We start from the raw sequence: 17,000 nt of genomic DNA on the forward strand, positions 1-17,000 counted from the left end.
TCGTAGCTGTACCGCCAATGTCCTCATAATACAGATTTATTTTTTAACTCACTCTTCTGGAAGAACTAGATAAAACTTTCCTCTTGACAGTTTGTTCAATTTCTGATGGAAGATCTTCAGAGAAGAGCGGAGTCTGCGGTATGATTTAACAGTATCATTTTATGCCCCGTTATTAATAGGCTAATTTTATTTTCCGTGATTATTGAAGTAGAACTTAGCCTACATTTAAGGCTAGAGTATAAACTAGCTCAAAGGCTACCTTAGAAACTTTGGTAAAATTACGGACAAGTTACTGCTATCTTGGAAAGGGATTGGGTTAGGAAAATGAAACTTTAACAGTGAATGTAGGGCCAAAAGCATAGGCTTACTCTGGGAAGGTAGGCTATTGCCAAGCTAGGCTACTGTGTTAATCCTCTTCTGATTTTTAGGCTGTAGAAATTTGCCTACTTGACAGGTTTTGACTTTGACTTTTGATAAAACAATATAATGCCGTATTTTCGATTTTTTTTTCTCTGATTTAAATTTTGGAAATATAATTCCTATTAGACCTATTTGATTAACATTTTAAGCTGTATCAGTGGCTGATTTACCTTGGTAGCTACCAGGATATGAAGGAAAATGTTCAGAAAACAATTTTTGCTTTACAATTTGTAGAATAATGATAATTAATATATTTGGTAAAATTCTAGTTAATTGACTTCTTGCTATCTTGGAAAGGGTTTAGGTTAGGAAAATGAAACTTTCAGGGATGAGTCTACAGGTTGAAGTATCTCCCAGGAAGGTATTTTAAAGTACCCACCTCCACTCCTTCTCCCTCTAGAGGGCCCTGAAGTTTGCCTACATGACAGGTCTCTAACTATTGAATTTTTGACAAAACAACATTTTACCTTAATTTTCAGTTACTAGTTGCCTTTTCTCTGCCTTTAGTTCTGAAAATGCAATTCCTGTTATTTGAGTAGAATTTGGAGCCATATCAATGTTTTTTTTTTCAAAATTTAGGAAATGTACTTGCATATCTTTAAAACCTTATAAAATGGAATTGAGCTAAGTTATGAACCTGAAAACAATTTTGTTGTATTTCAATTAACCAGAAGATCTATTTTGCAAAGTTTTACTTTTATAACACACATATTTTATAGGTCATCAAAGGTCAGGGCCCTCTAGAGGGAGAAGGAGTGGAGATAGTTGCTTCAAAATACCTTCCTGGGACATACTTTAGTCTGCAGATTCATCCCTGAAAGTTTCATTTTCCTAACCTAAACCCTTTCTGAGATAGCAAGAAGTCAATTAACTAGAATTTTACCAACATATTTTGCATGCAGTCTTGGTATAGGCTGCTTTACCCCCCCCCCCCCTAATTTGCAAATAGGCTTGTATAGGAGGAGGGTCAACCAGAAATGGATATGCTTCTAGAATTAGCATCTCTAAGTGTCTTAAGCTGGAAACTATGTTGTTTTGCAGCATAGTTTACAGCTCCTGGAACAAAACTAAACATTTACTGAAATATATTCTAAAAATACTTATTTATAACAATTCAAACCTCATTTAAAAGGCCACTCAAATATAAATAGTTTTCCTATTGTTTCAATTTGAATTTGCATTTTTCAAATGCTGTCAACTAACAATAGCACTTAATTTTGCAATTTGAAGCTTTGCTGTCAGCAATACAGGGTATCTCCCAATTCAGGGTATATATATGCACATTGTGTGGGGGGGGGGTAGAGTTCATGTTAAATTTGTAGTGGGCTGTATAATTTAGCTAGGATAAAAGTGAAAACATCATTTGATACTTTTTTTATGCTCTTTCATAATTAATATAAAATACCTTTGGGGCTTCTTTAAGGACTGAAGATCCAATTTGCAGAAGCTATTATTGAATTATGAAAAGCATAAAAAAGGCATCAAATGACATTTTCACTTTCATTCTAGTTAAATTATATAGCCAGCTGTAAATTTACTGGTTACTATGTTTTTTAAAATAATAAGAGTAAAAATTGTTTTTTTAACATGTTTCCTTCTCTCCAGTTAGTTCTCTTGGCAAATACCTAGGTAGGTACTTCTAAATGCCTTCTTGGAACATACTTTAGTCTATATTTCCATTGCTGAAAGTTTATTTTCCTAACCTAACCTCCTTCCAAAATAGCAAAAAGTAGCTTATCTAGAAATTTATCAAAATTTTATTGAAGGTCAAGATTAATAGGTACATTTATACTCTATATTCTATTATTTAGCTAGGAAGAAAGTGAATGCATCAATTAATGCCATTGAACCTTATTGCTCTGAAGTGCAAATTAAAGTAATTAAGGTAATTGTTAGGTTATGCTTTAATGATTACTTCTTGGGCAAATTCCATTTTAAGCCCTTAATGGGTCTCAAGATTTAACTTATTATAGTTTTTAGATTAGTTTAAGGTTTTAATGCACAATTCTCTTGGGAAGGAAGCCTGTTAAGAAGACAGTTCTTACTTCATAATGTGTAGATGCATATGTGATCAATTCTACTGCTCTCTAGAGGTCCCCTCATGCCACTTAGTGCATTCCCTGGGGTAAATATAGAATTACCTTACATATGTTTAGGGTACCTCCATATGAGGTACAGACCAGAGGGAGAACCTAGTCCCTTGGGGTCCATAATAGAAGCTGCAGCACTCTTGGTTAGGGTTATGATACAGGGAGAGGAGGAAGAATGCCCTTTGAATGTACACTCTGCAGAACCCATCAGCATGTAGACATATCCCATGAGTTACAAAACTTCTCCCAGCACTGGGTTAAATTGTATGGTGACTCAGGACACCATAATAGGAGGATTATGTGTAGGAGGCCAGTTGCAACAGAGTGTAAGATCCAGTTCTATGAACAACAGCCTGTGCAAAGGGCTGCCTGAACCCTGTCAGTGTACCAACAAGACTGAAGACCTTTTGGTCAACTCTATTCACACTTGGTTAGTGCTGCCCCTTGAGAAAATTATAGCCTAGTAACCAACACAGTATTAGCATAGGATTCTGGTAATTGGATAATTCTGCAGGGCTTGTTCTTTTTTGTGGGCATTTTCAGGCTGAAAAACCTCTTCCTAATTGATTTATCTACTATGGGTTGCTTCCCTATAGTAGCATCATATTTCTAAGCAAGAATATATAATGAGTCTGAGGTAATATGATTGAGATTGTCTGTGTAGGATATTACCAAGAGGGGCCTAGTCTTGTTTAGGTTAGGAAGGTATTAAGAATAGAATGCTAATCACTCATTTTATGACTAAAAAATGCAGGGCATCAGTCATAATAGTATATGCCCCTGTAGAACCTACTGAAAGAGATAGTAGTGACTCAGGTGAATTTTGCTTCAGTAAATAAGTAAGTTTATTTGTGACTTGCAATGATATTAAATAAATGTGGAGCAAAAAAAAAATCTAATTCACAAGGAAATGAGAAGGAAACACAACATAAAACAATATTCACTGAATCACTGATCTGGAATAAAAAAATGAGAGTATCACCAGCACAGACCTTCTTTGGAGTGTTGGTCCTCAGATCCTTAATGTTACCAACCAGCACTAGAGGGCCAATAAGTCCAAAATTAGAAACAGTCTTGTGATTTCTATACCATTTGGTGTTTATATTAGAAGATTTTAATGCCCAGGTTGGTAGAAATAGGGATATATGACATCCTAGCCAAGTTGAATTTGGTGTAGGAAAAGAAAATGGTAATGGCTACATACTTTGCAATTTTGTAGGTATTTCAGTCTAGTTATAACCAATAAAGTATTTGGTAATAGAATGGCCCATAAGTTGAAATGGTATTCATGTAATGGTAAGACAGTGAACCTTATTGATTGTGTTATTGCAAACCAAAGATTGGTAGGATCAATGCAAGAAAATAGGGTATAAAGGAGTGCTGTTATTGATGTTAAAAATAAAGATCACCATCTAGTTTCTAGGGTTAATTTAAAGTGGATAGTTTGGATGCACAAGTACAAATAGCAATGAAGACAACACTGCCCCTCTATATCAAACAAACACAACTTACTAACAACAGGAAAATTTTTCCAAGACAGTGAAATTCCACTGCATTGAAAAAATCTCCCTATTGTTTCTAAGTTGTGTTTGATTTCAGCATAACTACCTTCTGGGAAGCTATGATGCTGGCAGACTCCATGATGAAATTTGAGAGAAACTTTTGAGGAATAGATGAAAAAAAAATTAAAGAGTTTCAGATTTGACAATGTAGAAAATGGATAGAATAATTTTAGGAAAATAGTTTTGTGAAGTTGCTGATAGTGTCTTAAGGAAGAAAGTTGGGAACGCGGCTAAGAATATTAGTGAAAATGCTTTATGTTTAATAAAGTGTAGAAGGGGCTACCTGAGTGATATATCATGTGAAAATAAGAGGCCACAAGGAGTGCCTCTCCTTAATATAAAAAAAATAATATATATAAATATAAATATAAAAAATAATATCATAAATAGAGTAAGAACCAGTAGATATCTGGGATTTATTATTGATGAGAATATTTTGTGGAAAGAATATGCTAAATTGATTGGTAACAAACTTTCAAGGTCCTTTGGAGTTATCCGCCATCTTAAATTCCATTTCCCTAAAAAAAAAAAAATGCTGAAAATGATTTATCATTCTATTTTTCATCCCCATTTGTCTTATGGATGCTATATATGGGCAAGCAACTTCATCTCATGTTATAAGAGAATCCAGATCATCCAAAATAAGGTCATTGAAATTATGTCACCTCTTCAGCATTCAGATAACATTAACCTCCATTTTAAACTTACTAAAATATTTGATGTGTCAAAGACTAGGGATTTTCAGATTGCAACTTTTTGTTTTAAATATTTTAGCAACCTCCTTCCATCATCATTTGAAAATCTATTCACTTTAAATCAAGATTTGCAAACTTACAAAATGTGAAATTCATGTGACATGGTCCATGAGACACTGTCAACAAATAGAGCTTCTTTTTTAATTAGATTTTTTGCACCAGCTATTTGGAGTCTCATACCCTTGGAAATCCGGAACTCAAACAACCTTATTACCTTCAAGTGAGCAGTGAAGGGTCATTACAGAAATACTGTTTAGATTTGAATATTGTTGGGTCTTCCTCTTTTTGGTCTTTTTCTCTTCTTTCCTTTTTTTCTTTTCTTTCTCTTTGTCACCCCTGTTTTTTCTCTCTTTTTTGATAAATCCAGTCTGTTTGTTGTTTCTATTTGTTGATTGTTTAATTATTCTTGTTTAAATATATGATTGAATTGAATATGAACCCACAGAAGTGTGAAGTGGAGGCTATGGATAAAATAGCCCTAGATCTGGAAGATGCAACTTGACAGCATAATAGTAAAATATTAGGCTGGTTTTAGCAAGGGTAGAAGGTGTTTCAACCAAATTTTCACTCTTAGGTTAATAATTGAGAAGTGCCTGAGTCATCAAACACCCCTTGTCCTCAGTTTATTGTCCTCAGATTGTGAGCATGATTTTAATTCAGCTGGTTGAATAGCCTTAGCAATGGTCTTATTGTTGTATGGTCTACAAGAGAAAGGTATTAAAGTGATTAGTACTATATACAAGGATAACACTGCTGTTGCTCAGGTAGAAATGAGGTTAGTAGCTGGTTTGTATTAAGTCCAGGAGTTAATCAGGGTTGTGTTCTATCCCCATTTTTATGGTCTTTGAATTAAGGAGCACAGGATAGGCATAAAATCAAATACAGAAGACATATATATATATATATATATATATATATATATATATATATATATATATATATATATATATATATTGTGATGCTTAAGAAGTTATAGATCCTTCAGAAAAAATAGACCAAAGAAATAAACTTGAATTTGTGATAGAAAAGCAACATCTTCTTCAACTTCTGTTTTTACTAATACTATTGATGCTACCAAAGTTAAGGGCACTACTATTGATTCTACTTCTACTATAATGTCTACTACTAACATTACTTTCCCAGAATTAGATTATGCTGATGATTTTAGCTTCCTAGATGAAAGTGTCAGCACTATGAAGGAATCTTAAGAGGTTCTGCTAGTTCATAATGCTAGAATAGGTTTGAAAATTAATGTTAAGAAGACTAAGTTGCTAGGGCCATGATTAAGTGAAGATGAAAAGGTGACATTTGGCAACAAAAGATTGATCAAGTGGACCACTTCACTTACCTTGGTAAGATTATTAGTAAAGATGTGCACGCAGGGAAGATGTTAAAAGTAGAATAGCCAAGGCCCAGGGTGTTGTTTCACTGTTAAAAAAAAGTTTGGTAGAATAGGAGATCTGTAAGCCAAGATTAGAATATTAGATACTACTGTGATAACAATGGTCTAACATGGTTCTGAAGCATGGGTGCTCCAAAAAACAGAGGAAGATTTTTCCACAGAAATTGCCCACAGATTATCTTGGGTATCCAACTGACTGACTGTATTTCAAACAGTAGGCTGTACAATCCTGCTTTTTAGAGCTACAATGAGAGAAAGGTTGATATGGCTAGGACATCCTCTACAGATGAAGGATGACAGATTGCCAAAGATCTACTTTTTTGCCAGCTGTCTAGGGCTAAATAGAACTTGAGCCATATATTTGTAAATTGCAGGTGGGGGTAAAATATTGTGGAAGTGACTTCAAAATTTGTTAAGTACAATCTTTCTGCGTATTATGAAGTAATATATGTTCTTAGCATGTTTCTTCTCAAGAGCCCCAATTATGCATTAGTATCAAGTTACAAAATTAGTTGAAAACTAATTAGATATAAAAATTAGCTTTTAAATGAGCTCTCAAACAACCATACAATATTTTAGTGCCCAGTTAGCAGCAAAGAAAAAAGAGATCAATACAACCCATGTAAAATATGATTTTCCTTGTTTTTCAATGTGTTGACCATAAGTTTTCTGTTTAGAATTCTTGACAATGGTGTATTTTTGTTTTGCAGTGATGCTGTTTTAAGTTGTTTTGGGATCTTTAAAAATTCCTCAAATTTGTTTTCAAAATGACATTTTATTGTTAATATTCATCAAAGTAGTAATTACCATTCCTTAATCAGCTACAAATGGCAAGTTTTTCTCAATGCACAGTTTTTTCAGAAATGGATTTTTTAACTTTTGGTTACTATGGGCTGTTTTAAGCCTCTTTAAAGGGCTCAAAAAGGCTTTGCCCCAGAAACAATTTTTTGTTGGAAAAGAGCATAAAAAATGCATTAAAATGTTTTGTGCTGTTCAGTATAAACTTCGTGATCTTTTTTGTCTATGGAAGGAATAAACCTATTAAGTAATAAGACTAATAGTAAATATAAGACTATTGAGTAAGGAATAAACCTATCAAAATCTAAAATCATTGGAATGAGGATAAATAACAAGTATAGATGCTCATTTACTTCCTGAAAAAAAGAGGAAACTTGCCAGAATTGGATAATTGCTAAACCTGGTAATTGCACCTCATTGGACAATCAGCCAAAACTTGACCTCAAACTCAAAAACTTCTAGAGACAATTTCATTTGCCAAATTGAAGGTATGTTCCTCAGACACATACAAATTATATTTAATGATTTTTCCATATTAAAGCTTTTGTCTCAAAGCTTGACAAAAGTTTTTCGTACCTCTAGGGAAAGCTTAAACCTTTCACTAATAGATCTTCTGAGCAAAAATAAGTCATTTATTCCATCATTGACTGTGCAAGGCTTTTGAAAAAGTTAAATGTGTTTAAAAAAAAACGATAAAAAAACTTGTAATGAGCTCAGAAGAAATGGAAGCACTTTTCATTTATCAAATCTAAACTATTTGTTTCTTAATATAGCACAGAATCCCTTAACATTACGTTTTCTTCGTTAATGGTAAATCAATCTCAAGCATAGAATACCAAGACCTTGGGGGGTTTGCTATGACTCAAGTTTGATAAATAAGTTTCAAGTGTTGCCCATCAGGCAAATTACATCTAAATACACATGCTCTAAGTTTAACCTTTGTTCGTTGATGTCAGTTTATCTGCCTACTGTATGTCAAATGCTTGAGTATTGCTCATCAATATGGTGTCCTCTTAATGAAAAAGATAGAGCAAAAAATCAAGAAAATGTAACAAAGGACCATAATCCTTTATGGTCCTTTATGGTCCTATGTCAAATGCTTGAGTATTGCTCATCAATATGGTGTCCTCTTAATGAAAAAGATAGAGCAAAAAATCAAGAAAATGTAACAAAGGACCATAATCCTTTATGGTCCTATGTCAAATGCTTGAGTATTGCTCATCAATATGGTGTCCTCTTAATGAAAAAGAAAGAGCAAAAAATCAAGAAAATGTAACAAAGGACAATAATCCTTTATGGTCCTATGTCAAATGCTTGAGTATTGCTCATCAATATGGTGTCCTCTTAATGAAAAAGAAAGAGCAAAAAATCAAGAAAATGTAACAAAGGACCATAATCCTTTATGGTCCTATGTCAAATGCTTGAGTATTGCTCATCAATATGGTGTCCTCTTAATGAAAAAGAAAGAGCAAAAAATCAAGAAAATGTAACAAAGGACCATAATCCTTTATGGTCCTATGTCAAATGCTTGAGTATTGCTCATCAATATGGTGTCCTCTTAATGAAAAAGATAGAGCAAAAAATCAAGAAAATGTAACAAAGGACCATAATCCTTTATGGTCCTTTATGGTCCTATGTCAAATGCTTGAGTATTGCTCATCAATATGGTGTCCTCTTAATGAAAAAGAAAGAGCAAAAAATCAAGAAAATGTAACAAAGGACCATAATCCTTTATGGTCCTTTATGGTCCTATGTCAAATGCTTGAGTATTGCTCATCAATATGGTGTTCTCTTAATGAAAAAGAAAGAGCAAAAAATCAAGAAAATATAACAAAGGACCATAATCCTTTATGGTCCTTTATGGTCCTATGTCAAATGCTTGAGTATTGCTCATCAATATGGTGTCCTCTTAATGAAAAAGAAAGAGCAAAAAATCAAGAAAATGTAACAAAGGACCATAATCCTTTATGGTCCTTTATGGTCCTATGTCAAATGCTTGAGTATTGCTCATCAATATGGTGTCCTCTTAATGAAAAAGATAGAGCAAAAAATCAAGAAAATGTAACAAAGGACCATAATCCTTTATGGTCCTAATGCTTGAGTATTGCTCATCAATATGGTGTCCTCTTAATGAAAAAGATAGAGCAAAAAATCAAGAAAATGTAACAAAGACCATAATCCTTTATGGTCCTATGTCAAATGCTTGAGTATTGCTCATCAATATGGTGTCCTCTTAATGAAAAAGAAAGAGCAAAAAATCAAGAAAATGTAACAAAGGACCATAATCCTTTATGGTCCTATGTCAAATGCTTGAGTATTGCTCATCAATATGGTGTCCTCTTAATGAAAAAGAAAGAGCAAAAAATCAAGAAAATGTAACAAAGGACCATAATCCTTTATGGTCCTTTATGGTCCTATGTCAAATGCTTGAGTATTGCTCATCAATATGGTGTCCTCTTAATGAAAAAGAAAGAGCAAAAAATCAAGAAAATGTAACAAAGGACCATAATCCTTTATGGTCCTTTATGGTCCTATGTCAAATGCTTGAGTATTGCTCATCAATATGGTGTCCTCTTAATGAAAAAGAAAGAGCAAAAAATCAAGAAAATGTAACAAAGGACCATAATCCTTTATGGTCCTTTATGGTCCTATGTCAAATGCTTGAGTATTGCTCATCAATATGGTGTCCTCTTAATGAAAAAGAAAGAGCAAAAAATCAAGAAAATGTAACAAAGGACCATAATCCTTTATGGTCCTTTATGGTCCTATGTCAAATGCTTGAGTATTGCTCATCAATATGGTGTCCTCTTAATGAAAAAGATAGAGCAAAAAATCAAGAAAATGTAACAAAGGACCATAATCCTTTATGGTCCTATGTCAAATGCTTGAGTATTGCTCATCAATATGGTGTCCTCTTAATGAAAAAGAAAGAGCAAAAAATCAAGAAAATGTAACAAAGGACCATAATCCTTTATGGTCCTTTATGGTCCTATGTCAAATGCTTGAGTATTGCTCATCAATATGGTGTCCTCTTAATGAAAAAGAAAGAGCAAAAAATCAAGAAAATGTAACAAAGGACCATAATCCTTTATGGTCCTTTATGGTCCTATGTCAAATGCTTGAGTATTGCTCATCAATATGGTGTCCTCTTAATGAAAAAGAAAGAGCAAAAAATCAAGAAAATGTAACAAAGGACCATAATCCTTTATGGTCTTTATGGTCCTATGTCAAATGCTTGAGTATTGCTCATCAATATGGTGTCCTCTTAATGAAAAAGATAGAGCAAAAAATCAAGAAAATGTAACAAAGGACCATAATCCTTTATGGTCCTATGTCAAATGCTTGAGTATTGCTCATCAATATGGTGTCCTCTTAATGAAAAAGAAAGAGCAAAAAATCAAGAAAATGTAACAAAGGACCATAATCCTTTATGGTCCTTTATGGTCCTATGTCAAATGCTTGAGTATTGCTCATCAATATGGTGTCCTCTTAATGAAAAAGAAAGAGCAAAAAATCAAGAAAATGTAACAAAGGACCATAATCCTTTATGGTCCTTTATGGTCCTATGTCAAATGCTTGAGTATTGCTCATCAATATGGTGTCCTCTTAATGAAAAAGAAAGAGCAAAAAATCAAGAAAATGTAACAAAGGACCATAATCCTTTATGGTCCTTTATGTCATGTCAAATGCTTGAGTATTGCTCATCAATATGGTGTCCTCTTAATGAAAAAGAAAGAGCAAAAAATCAAGAAAATGTAACAAAGGACCATAATCCTTTATGGTCCTATGTCAAATGCTTGAGTATTGCTCATCAATATGGTGTCCTCTTAATGAAAAAGAAAGAGCAAAAATCAAGAAAATGTAACAAAGGACCATAATCCTTTATGGTCCTATGTCAAATGCTTGAGTATTGCTCATCAATATGGTGTCCTCTTAATGAAAAAGAAAGAGCAAAAAATCAAGAAAATGTAACAAAGGACCATAATCCTTTATGGTCCTTTATGGTCTATGTCAAATGCTTGAGTATTGCTCATCAATATGGTGTCCTCTTAATGAAAAAGATAGAGCAAAAAATCAAGAAAATGTAACAAAGGACCATAATCCTTTATGGTCCTATGTCAAATGCTTGAGTATTGCTCATCAATATGGTGTCCTCTTAATGAAAAAGAAAGAGCAAAAAATCAAGAAAATGTAACAAAGGACCATAATCCTTTATGGTCCTTTATGGTCCTATGTCAAATGCTTGAGTATTGCTCATCAATATGGTGTCCTCTTAATGAAAAAGAAAGAGCAAAAAATCAAGAAAATGTAACAAAGGACCATAATCCTTTATGGTCCTTTATGGTCCTATGTCAAATGCTTGAGTATTGCTCATCAATATGGTGTCCTCTTAATGAAAAAGAAAGAGCAAAAAATCAAGAAAATGTAACAAAGGACCATAATCCTTTATGGTCCTATGTCAAATGCTTGAGTATTGCTCATCAATATGGTGTCCTCTTAATGAAAAAGATAGAGCAAAAAATCAAGAAAATGTAACAAAGGACCATAATCCTTTATGGTCCTTTATGGTCCTATGTCAAATGCTTGAGTATTGCTCATCAATATGGTGTCCTCTTAATGAAAAAGAAAGAGCAAAAAATCAAGAAAATGTAACAAAGGACCATAATCCTTTATGGTCCTTTATGGTCCTATGTCAAATGCTTGAGTATTGCTCATCAATATGGTGTCCTCTTAATGAAAAAGAAAGAGCAAAAAATCAAGAAAATGTAACAAAGGACCATAATCCTTTATGGTCCTTTATGGTCCTATGTCAAATGCTTGAGTATTGCTCATCAATATGGTGTCCTCTTAATGAAAAAGATAGAGCAAAAAATCAAGAAAATGTAACAAAGGACCATAATCCTTTATGGTCCTTTATGGTCATGTCAATGCTTGAGTATTGCTCATCAATATGGTGTCCTCTTAATGAAAAAGAAAGAGCAAAAAATCAAGAAAATGTAACAAAGGACCATAATCCTTTATGGTCCTATGTCAAAATGCTTGAGTATTGCTCATCAATATGGTGTCCTCTTAATGAAAAAGAAAGAGCAAAAAATCAAGAAAATGTAACAAAGGACCATAATCCTTTATGGTCCTTTATGGTCCTATGTCAAATGCTTGAGTATTGCTCATCAATATGGTGTCCTCTTAATGAAAAAGAAAGAGCAAAAAATCAAGAAAATGTAACAAAGGACCATAATCCTTTATGGTCCTTTATGGTCCTATGTCAAATGCTTGAGTATTGCTCATCAATATGGTGTCCTCTTAATGAAAAAGATAGAGCAAAAAATCAAGAAAATGTAACAAAGGACCATAATCCTTTATGGTCCTTTATGGTCCTATGTCAAATGCTTGAGTATTGCTCATCAATATGGTGTCCTCTTAATGAAAAAGAAAGAGCAAAAAATCAAGAAAATGTAACAAAGGACCATAATCCTTTATGGTCCTATGTCAAATGCTTGAGTATTGCTCATCAATATGGTGTCCTCTTAATGAAAAAGATAGAGCAAAAAATCAAGAAAATGTAACAAAGGACCATAATCCTTTATGGTCCTATGTCAAATGCTTGAGTATTGCTCATCAATATGGTGTCCTCTTAATGAAAAAGAAAGAGCAAAAAATCAAGAAAATGTAACAAAGGACCATAATCCTTTATGGTCCTATGTCAAATGCTTGAGTATTGCTCATCAATATGGTGTCCTCTTAATGAAAAAGAAAGAGCAAAAAATCAAGAAAATGTAACAAAGGACCATAATCCTTTATGGTCCTATGTCAAATGCTTGAGTATTGCTCATCAATATGGTGTCCTCTTAATGAAAAAGATAGAGCAAAAAATCAAGAAAATGTAACAAAGGACCATAATCCTTTATGGTCCTATGTCAAATGCTTGAGTATTGCTCATCAATATGGTGTCCTCTTAATGAAAAAGAAAGAGCAAAAAATCAAGAAAATGTAACAAAGGACCATAATCCTTTATGGTCCTTTATGGTCCTATGTCAAATGCTTGAGTATTGCTCATCAATATGGTGTCCTCTTAATGAAAAAGAAAGAGCAAAAAATCAAGAAAATGTAACAAAGGACCATAATCCTTTATGGTCCTATGGTCCTATGTCAAATGCTTGAGTATTGCTCATCAATATGGTGTCCTCTTAATGAAAAAGAAAGAGCAAAAAATCAAGAAAATGTAACAAAGGACCATAATCCTTTATGGTCCTTTATGGTCATGTCAAATGCTTGAGTATTGCTCATCAATATGGTGTCCTCTTAATGAAAAAGATAGAGCAAAAAATCAAGAAAATGTAACAAAGGACCATAATCCTTTATGGTCCTTTATGGTCCTATGTCAAATGCTTGAGTATTGCTCATCAATATGGTGTCCTCTTAATGAAAAAGAAAGAGCAAAAAATCAAGAAAATGTAACACAGGACCATAATCCTTTATGGTCCTTTATGGTCCTATGTCAAATGCTTGAGTATTGCTCATCAATATGGTGTCCTCTTAATGAAAAAGATAGAGCAAAAAATCAAGAAAATGTAACAAAGGACCATAATCCTTTATGGTCCTTTATGGTCCTATGTCAAATGCTTGAGTATTGCTCATCAATATGGTGTCCTCTTAATGAAAAAGATAGAGCAAAAAATCAAGAAAATGTAACAAAGGACCATAATCCTTTATGGTCCTTTATGGTCCTATGTCAAATGCTTGAGTATTGCTCATCAATATGGTGTCCTCTTAATGAAAAAGAAAGAGCAAAAAATCAAGAAAATGTAACAAAGGACCATAATCCTTTATGGTCCTTTATGGTCTTATGTCAAATGCTTGAGTATTGCTCATCAATATGGTGTCCTCTTAATGAAAAAGATAGAGCAAAAAATCAAGAAAATGTAACAAAGGACCATAATCCTTTATGGTCCTTTATGGTCCTATGTCAAATGCTTGAGTATTGCTCATCAATATGGTGTCCTCTTAATGAAAAAGAAACAGCAAAAAATCAAGAAAATGTAACAAAGGACCATAATCCTTTATGGTCCTTTATGGTCTATGTCAAATGCTTGAGTATTGCTCATCAATATGGTGTCCTCTTAATGAAAAAGATAGAGCAAAAAATCAAGAAAATGTAACAAAGGACCATAATCCTTTATGGTCCTATGTCAAATGCTTGAGTATTGCTCATCAATATGGTGTCCTCTTAATGAAAAAGAAAGAGCAAAAAATCAAGAAAATGTAACAAAGGACCATAATCCTTTATGGTCCTATGTCAAATGCTTGAGTATTGCTCATCAATATGGTGTCCTCTTAATGAAAAAGAAAGAGCAAAAAATCAAGAAAATGTAACAAAGGACCATAATCCTTTATGGTCCTATGTCAAATGCTTGAGTATTGCTCATCAATATGGTGTCCTCTTAATGAAAAAGATAGAGCAAAAAATCAAGAAAATGTAACAAAGGACCATAATCCTTTATGGTCCTATGTCAAATGCTTGAGTATTGCTCATCAATATGGTGTCCTCTTAATGAAAAAGAAAGAGCAAAAAATCAAGAAAATGTAACAAAGGACCATAATCCTTTATGGTCCTATGTCAAATGCTTGAGTATTGCTCATCAATATGGTGTCCTCTTAATGAAAAAGATAGAGCAAAAAATCAAGAAAATGTAACAAAGGACCATAATCCTTCATGGTCCTATGTCAAATGCTTGAGTATTGCTCATCAATATGGTGTCCTCTTAATGAAAAAGAAAGAGCAAAAAATCAAGAAAATGTAACAAAGGACCATAATCCTTAAATGCCTTCACCTCAGATATATGCCATACTGCCAGGAAATGCAGACTACAGTTGCCTTGTCTTCAGCTCTGATTTTGACAGAGCTGACACAACGAATACATTCTTCATTGATGAGAATGTTCTTAACTCAGTACCTACACACTCAGACCATAGTATGTACTATATTCTTTTAGAGTGAACTTTGCCACATTGACCATTCTTGTGACTTGTGTGTTGCCATAAAGTGCCTTTCATCATTGTCTTTACATGTTATAATAGCTCTGTAAAGCTTACCACACTTGGTATTGATAAACAGATACATAGTATTTTAACATTAAATATAGCAAAAACTATTTTTATGCTTTAATACTTGTATTCATTTATCTTTTTTCATAAGAAAGACAAAAATAAATAATTTATTCTATTTTGACTGTGAGATTTTACCCAATAAACGTGTTTTTTAAGGTTTTTACAAGAAATATTTTGCATAGACACATCAAAAATTAATTTTAACCTTGTTATGTATGCGTTATACTTCTTCCGAGGAAGCTTCTGAGGAAAAACAAATGATTTAAACAATTGATTATTTCAATTATTGACTGTGTGAGGTTTTATCCAAGAAGTACATGTTTTTATTTAAAAAATTTGAGTGTCGCCAGACAAGATAAACTTTGTGCTAGAGTCAAAAGAAATAGAAACATATAATAGGCATAAAATCTAACCAAATTCTATTGAATGGAACATACCAAACTTAACAGTTGTATTTTAATTCATTGGTGGGTTTTAAAATATTTCTGTAGGTATTCTAACAGGTCAAGTTTAATTCTCAGAAATTCATGTTCCATGTCAGCATAATATTTATCAGTTTAACTTGCTTCTATGCTCACACTGCCTTTTTCGTTTGAAAATGTCTCACCAAATTTCTGAGAAACAACTTTAGAAAACCAAGAAATATAATATGATATACAACATGGGCATAGACATTATCTTGTCTAAGGGGGAGGGGGCAGTCAGTTCTGTTGCTAGCAAGTTCTATCTTACATTTTGAAATCATTATTCATCAATAATCTCCAAAAAGCATGAATAATCAGTTAGCTTCAACATTAATCTCCTCGTATTACTATACTCTTATTATACTATATAATACTCACAATACTATAATTTAATAAACCCACTATCCTACTTCTAATTTCCAGAAATCATAAACACCATAAAAGTGATTTAACATAAATAATATTACATTTAAATACAAGCTTCTTGTTCTAAGAATTCAATTCAAAAGTTTAAAGTTGTTTGATATTATATTTATGTATATATTGGACTAGAAATCAATATTGAATATCGAAACGTAAATATCGATATCAGAAACTATGTTTGGGAATTTCTGTTTAATTCCAGCTTTTTCAACCATCTGCAAGAGAACATCCAGTAGAAAAATCCAAACGTACAAAAAGTTCTCGTTTATATCTAGTTAAATCTAGGGGGCAGCTGCCCCCCTCCCCTTTACCTACGCTGATGATGCTAAACCACTAATAATCTAACAATGCTTGACAATCAATTTTATAATTACTGGCTATATATGTGGTTTACTGATATTCAGTGCAATACAGCAAATGTTGATATTCAATAATGTTATACGGATGTGTAGCCTACTCTTGAAAAGTATCCGAATGCAAATGTAGAATAGCTGTTAGGCTTTTGGGATAGCAATATAATAATTTCAAGACTGCTTTAACCCTCTTTATTCTAGGAAAATGAGATTAAACAACTGATGTCTAGGATTGAAGAACTTCGAAAGCAGACTACAACAGTAACACCTGCAAATGATTCAGAAGAAATGGAAAAATTAAAAGTTGAGAATGACAAGTTGAAGTACAGAATAAATATCATGAAAAGAGTACGTTAAGAAGTATTGTATGTTGAATATGTAGTTTAGAAATGGTTTATACTGCAGAGGGCATTGCTATTATACCGGTTTTGTAATCATCATTTTTATCATAATTTCATTATCATCATTATTCTCATTTATGTTTTACACGATCATGCATGTACATATGGGAGAAGAAGGGTCTTTGGGTGCCCCTTGCCCAAACCATTTGGTTTTTGTGACTTCCTACATACTCCCCACATACATCTTTTTGAAATCTGTGTTCCTCACTAATGATTGATTGTG

At 33.0% G+C, this 17,000-nt stretch overlaps 1 protein-coding gene across 1 annotated transcript in view; it reads left to right on the forward strand.

Moving 5' to 3' along the window:
- The window catches only part of LOC136024734 (arginine--tRNA ligase, cytoplasmic-like), a 72,292-nt gene continuing 55,292 nt past the window's right edge, over window positions 1-17,000 (forward strand). Inside the window, exons 1-2 of the mRNA XM_065700166.1 lie at window positions 1-138; window positions 16,578-16,724. Coding sequence (XP_065556238.1) covers window positions 106-138; window positions 16,578-16,724 — 180 coding nt within the window. The 5' untranslated portion in view covers window positions 1-105. The remainder of the gene's footprint in view (window positions 139-16,577; window positions 16,725-17,000) is intronic.

This window comes from Artemia franciscana, chromosome 3 (genome assembly GCF_032884065.1).
Source record: "Artemia franciscana chromosome 3, ASM3288406v1, whole genome shotgun sequence".
Lineage (NCBI taxonomy): Eukaryota > Metazoa > Arthropoda > Branchiopoda > Anostraca > Artemiidae > Artemia > Artemia franciscana.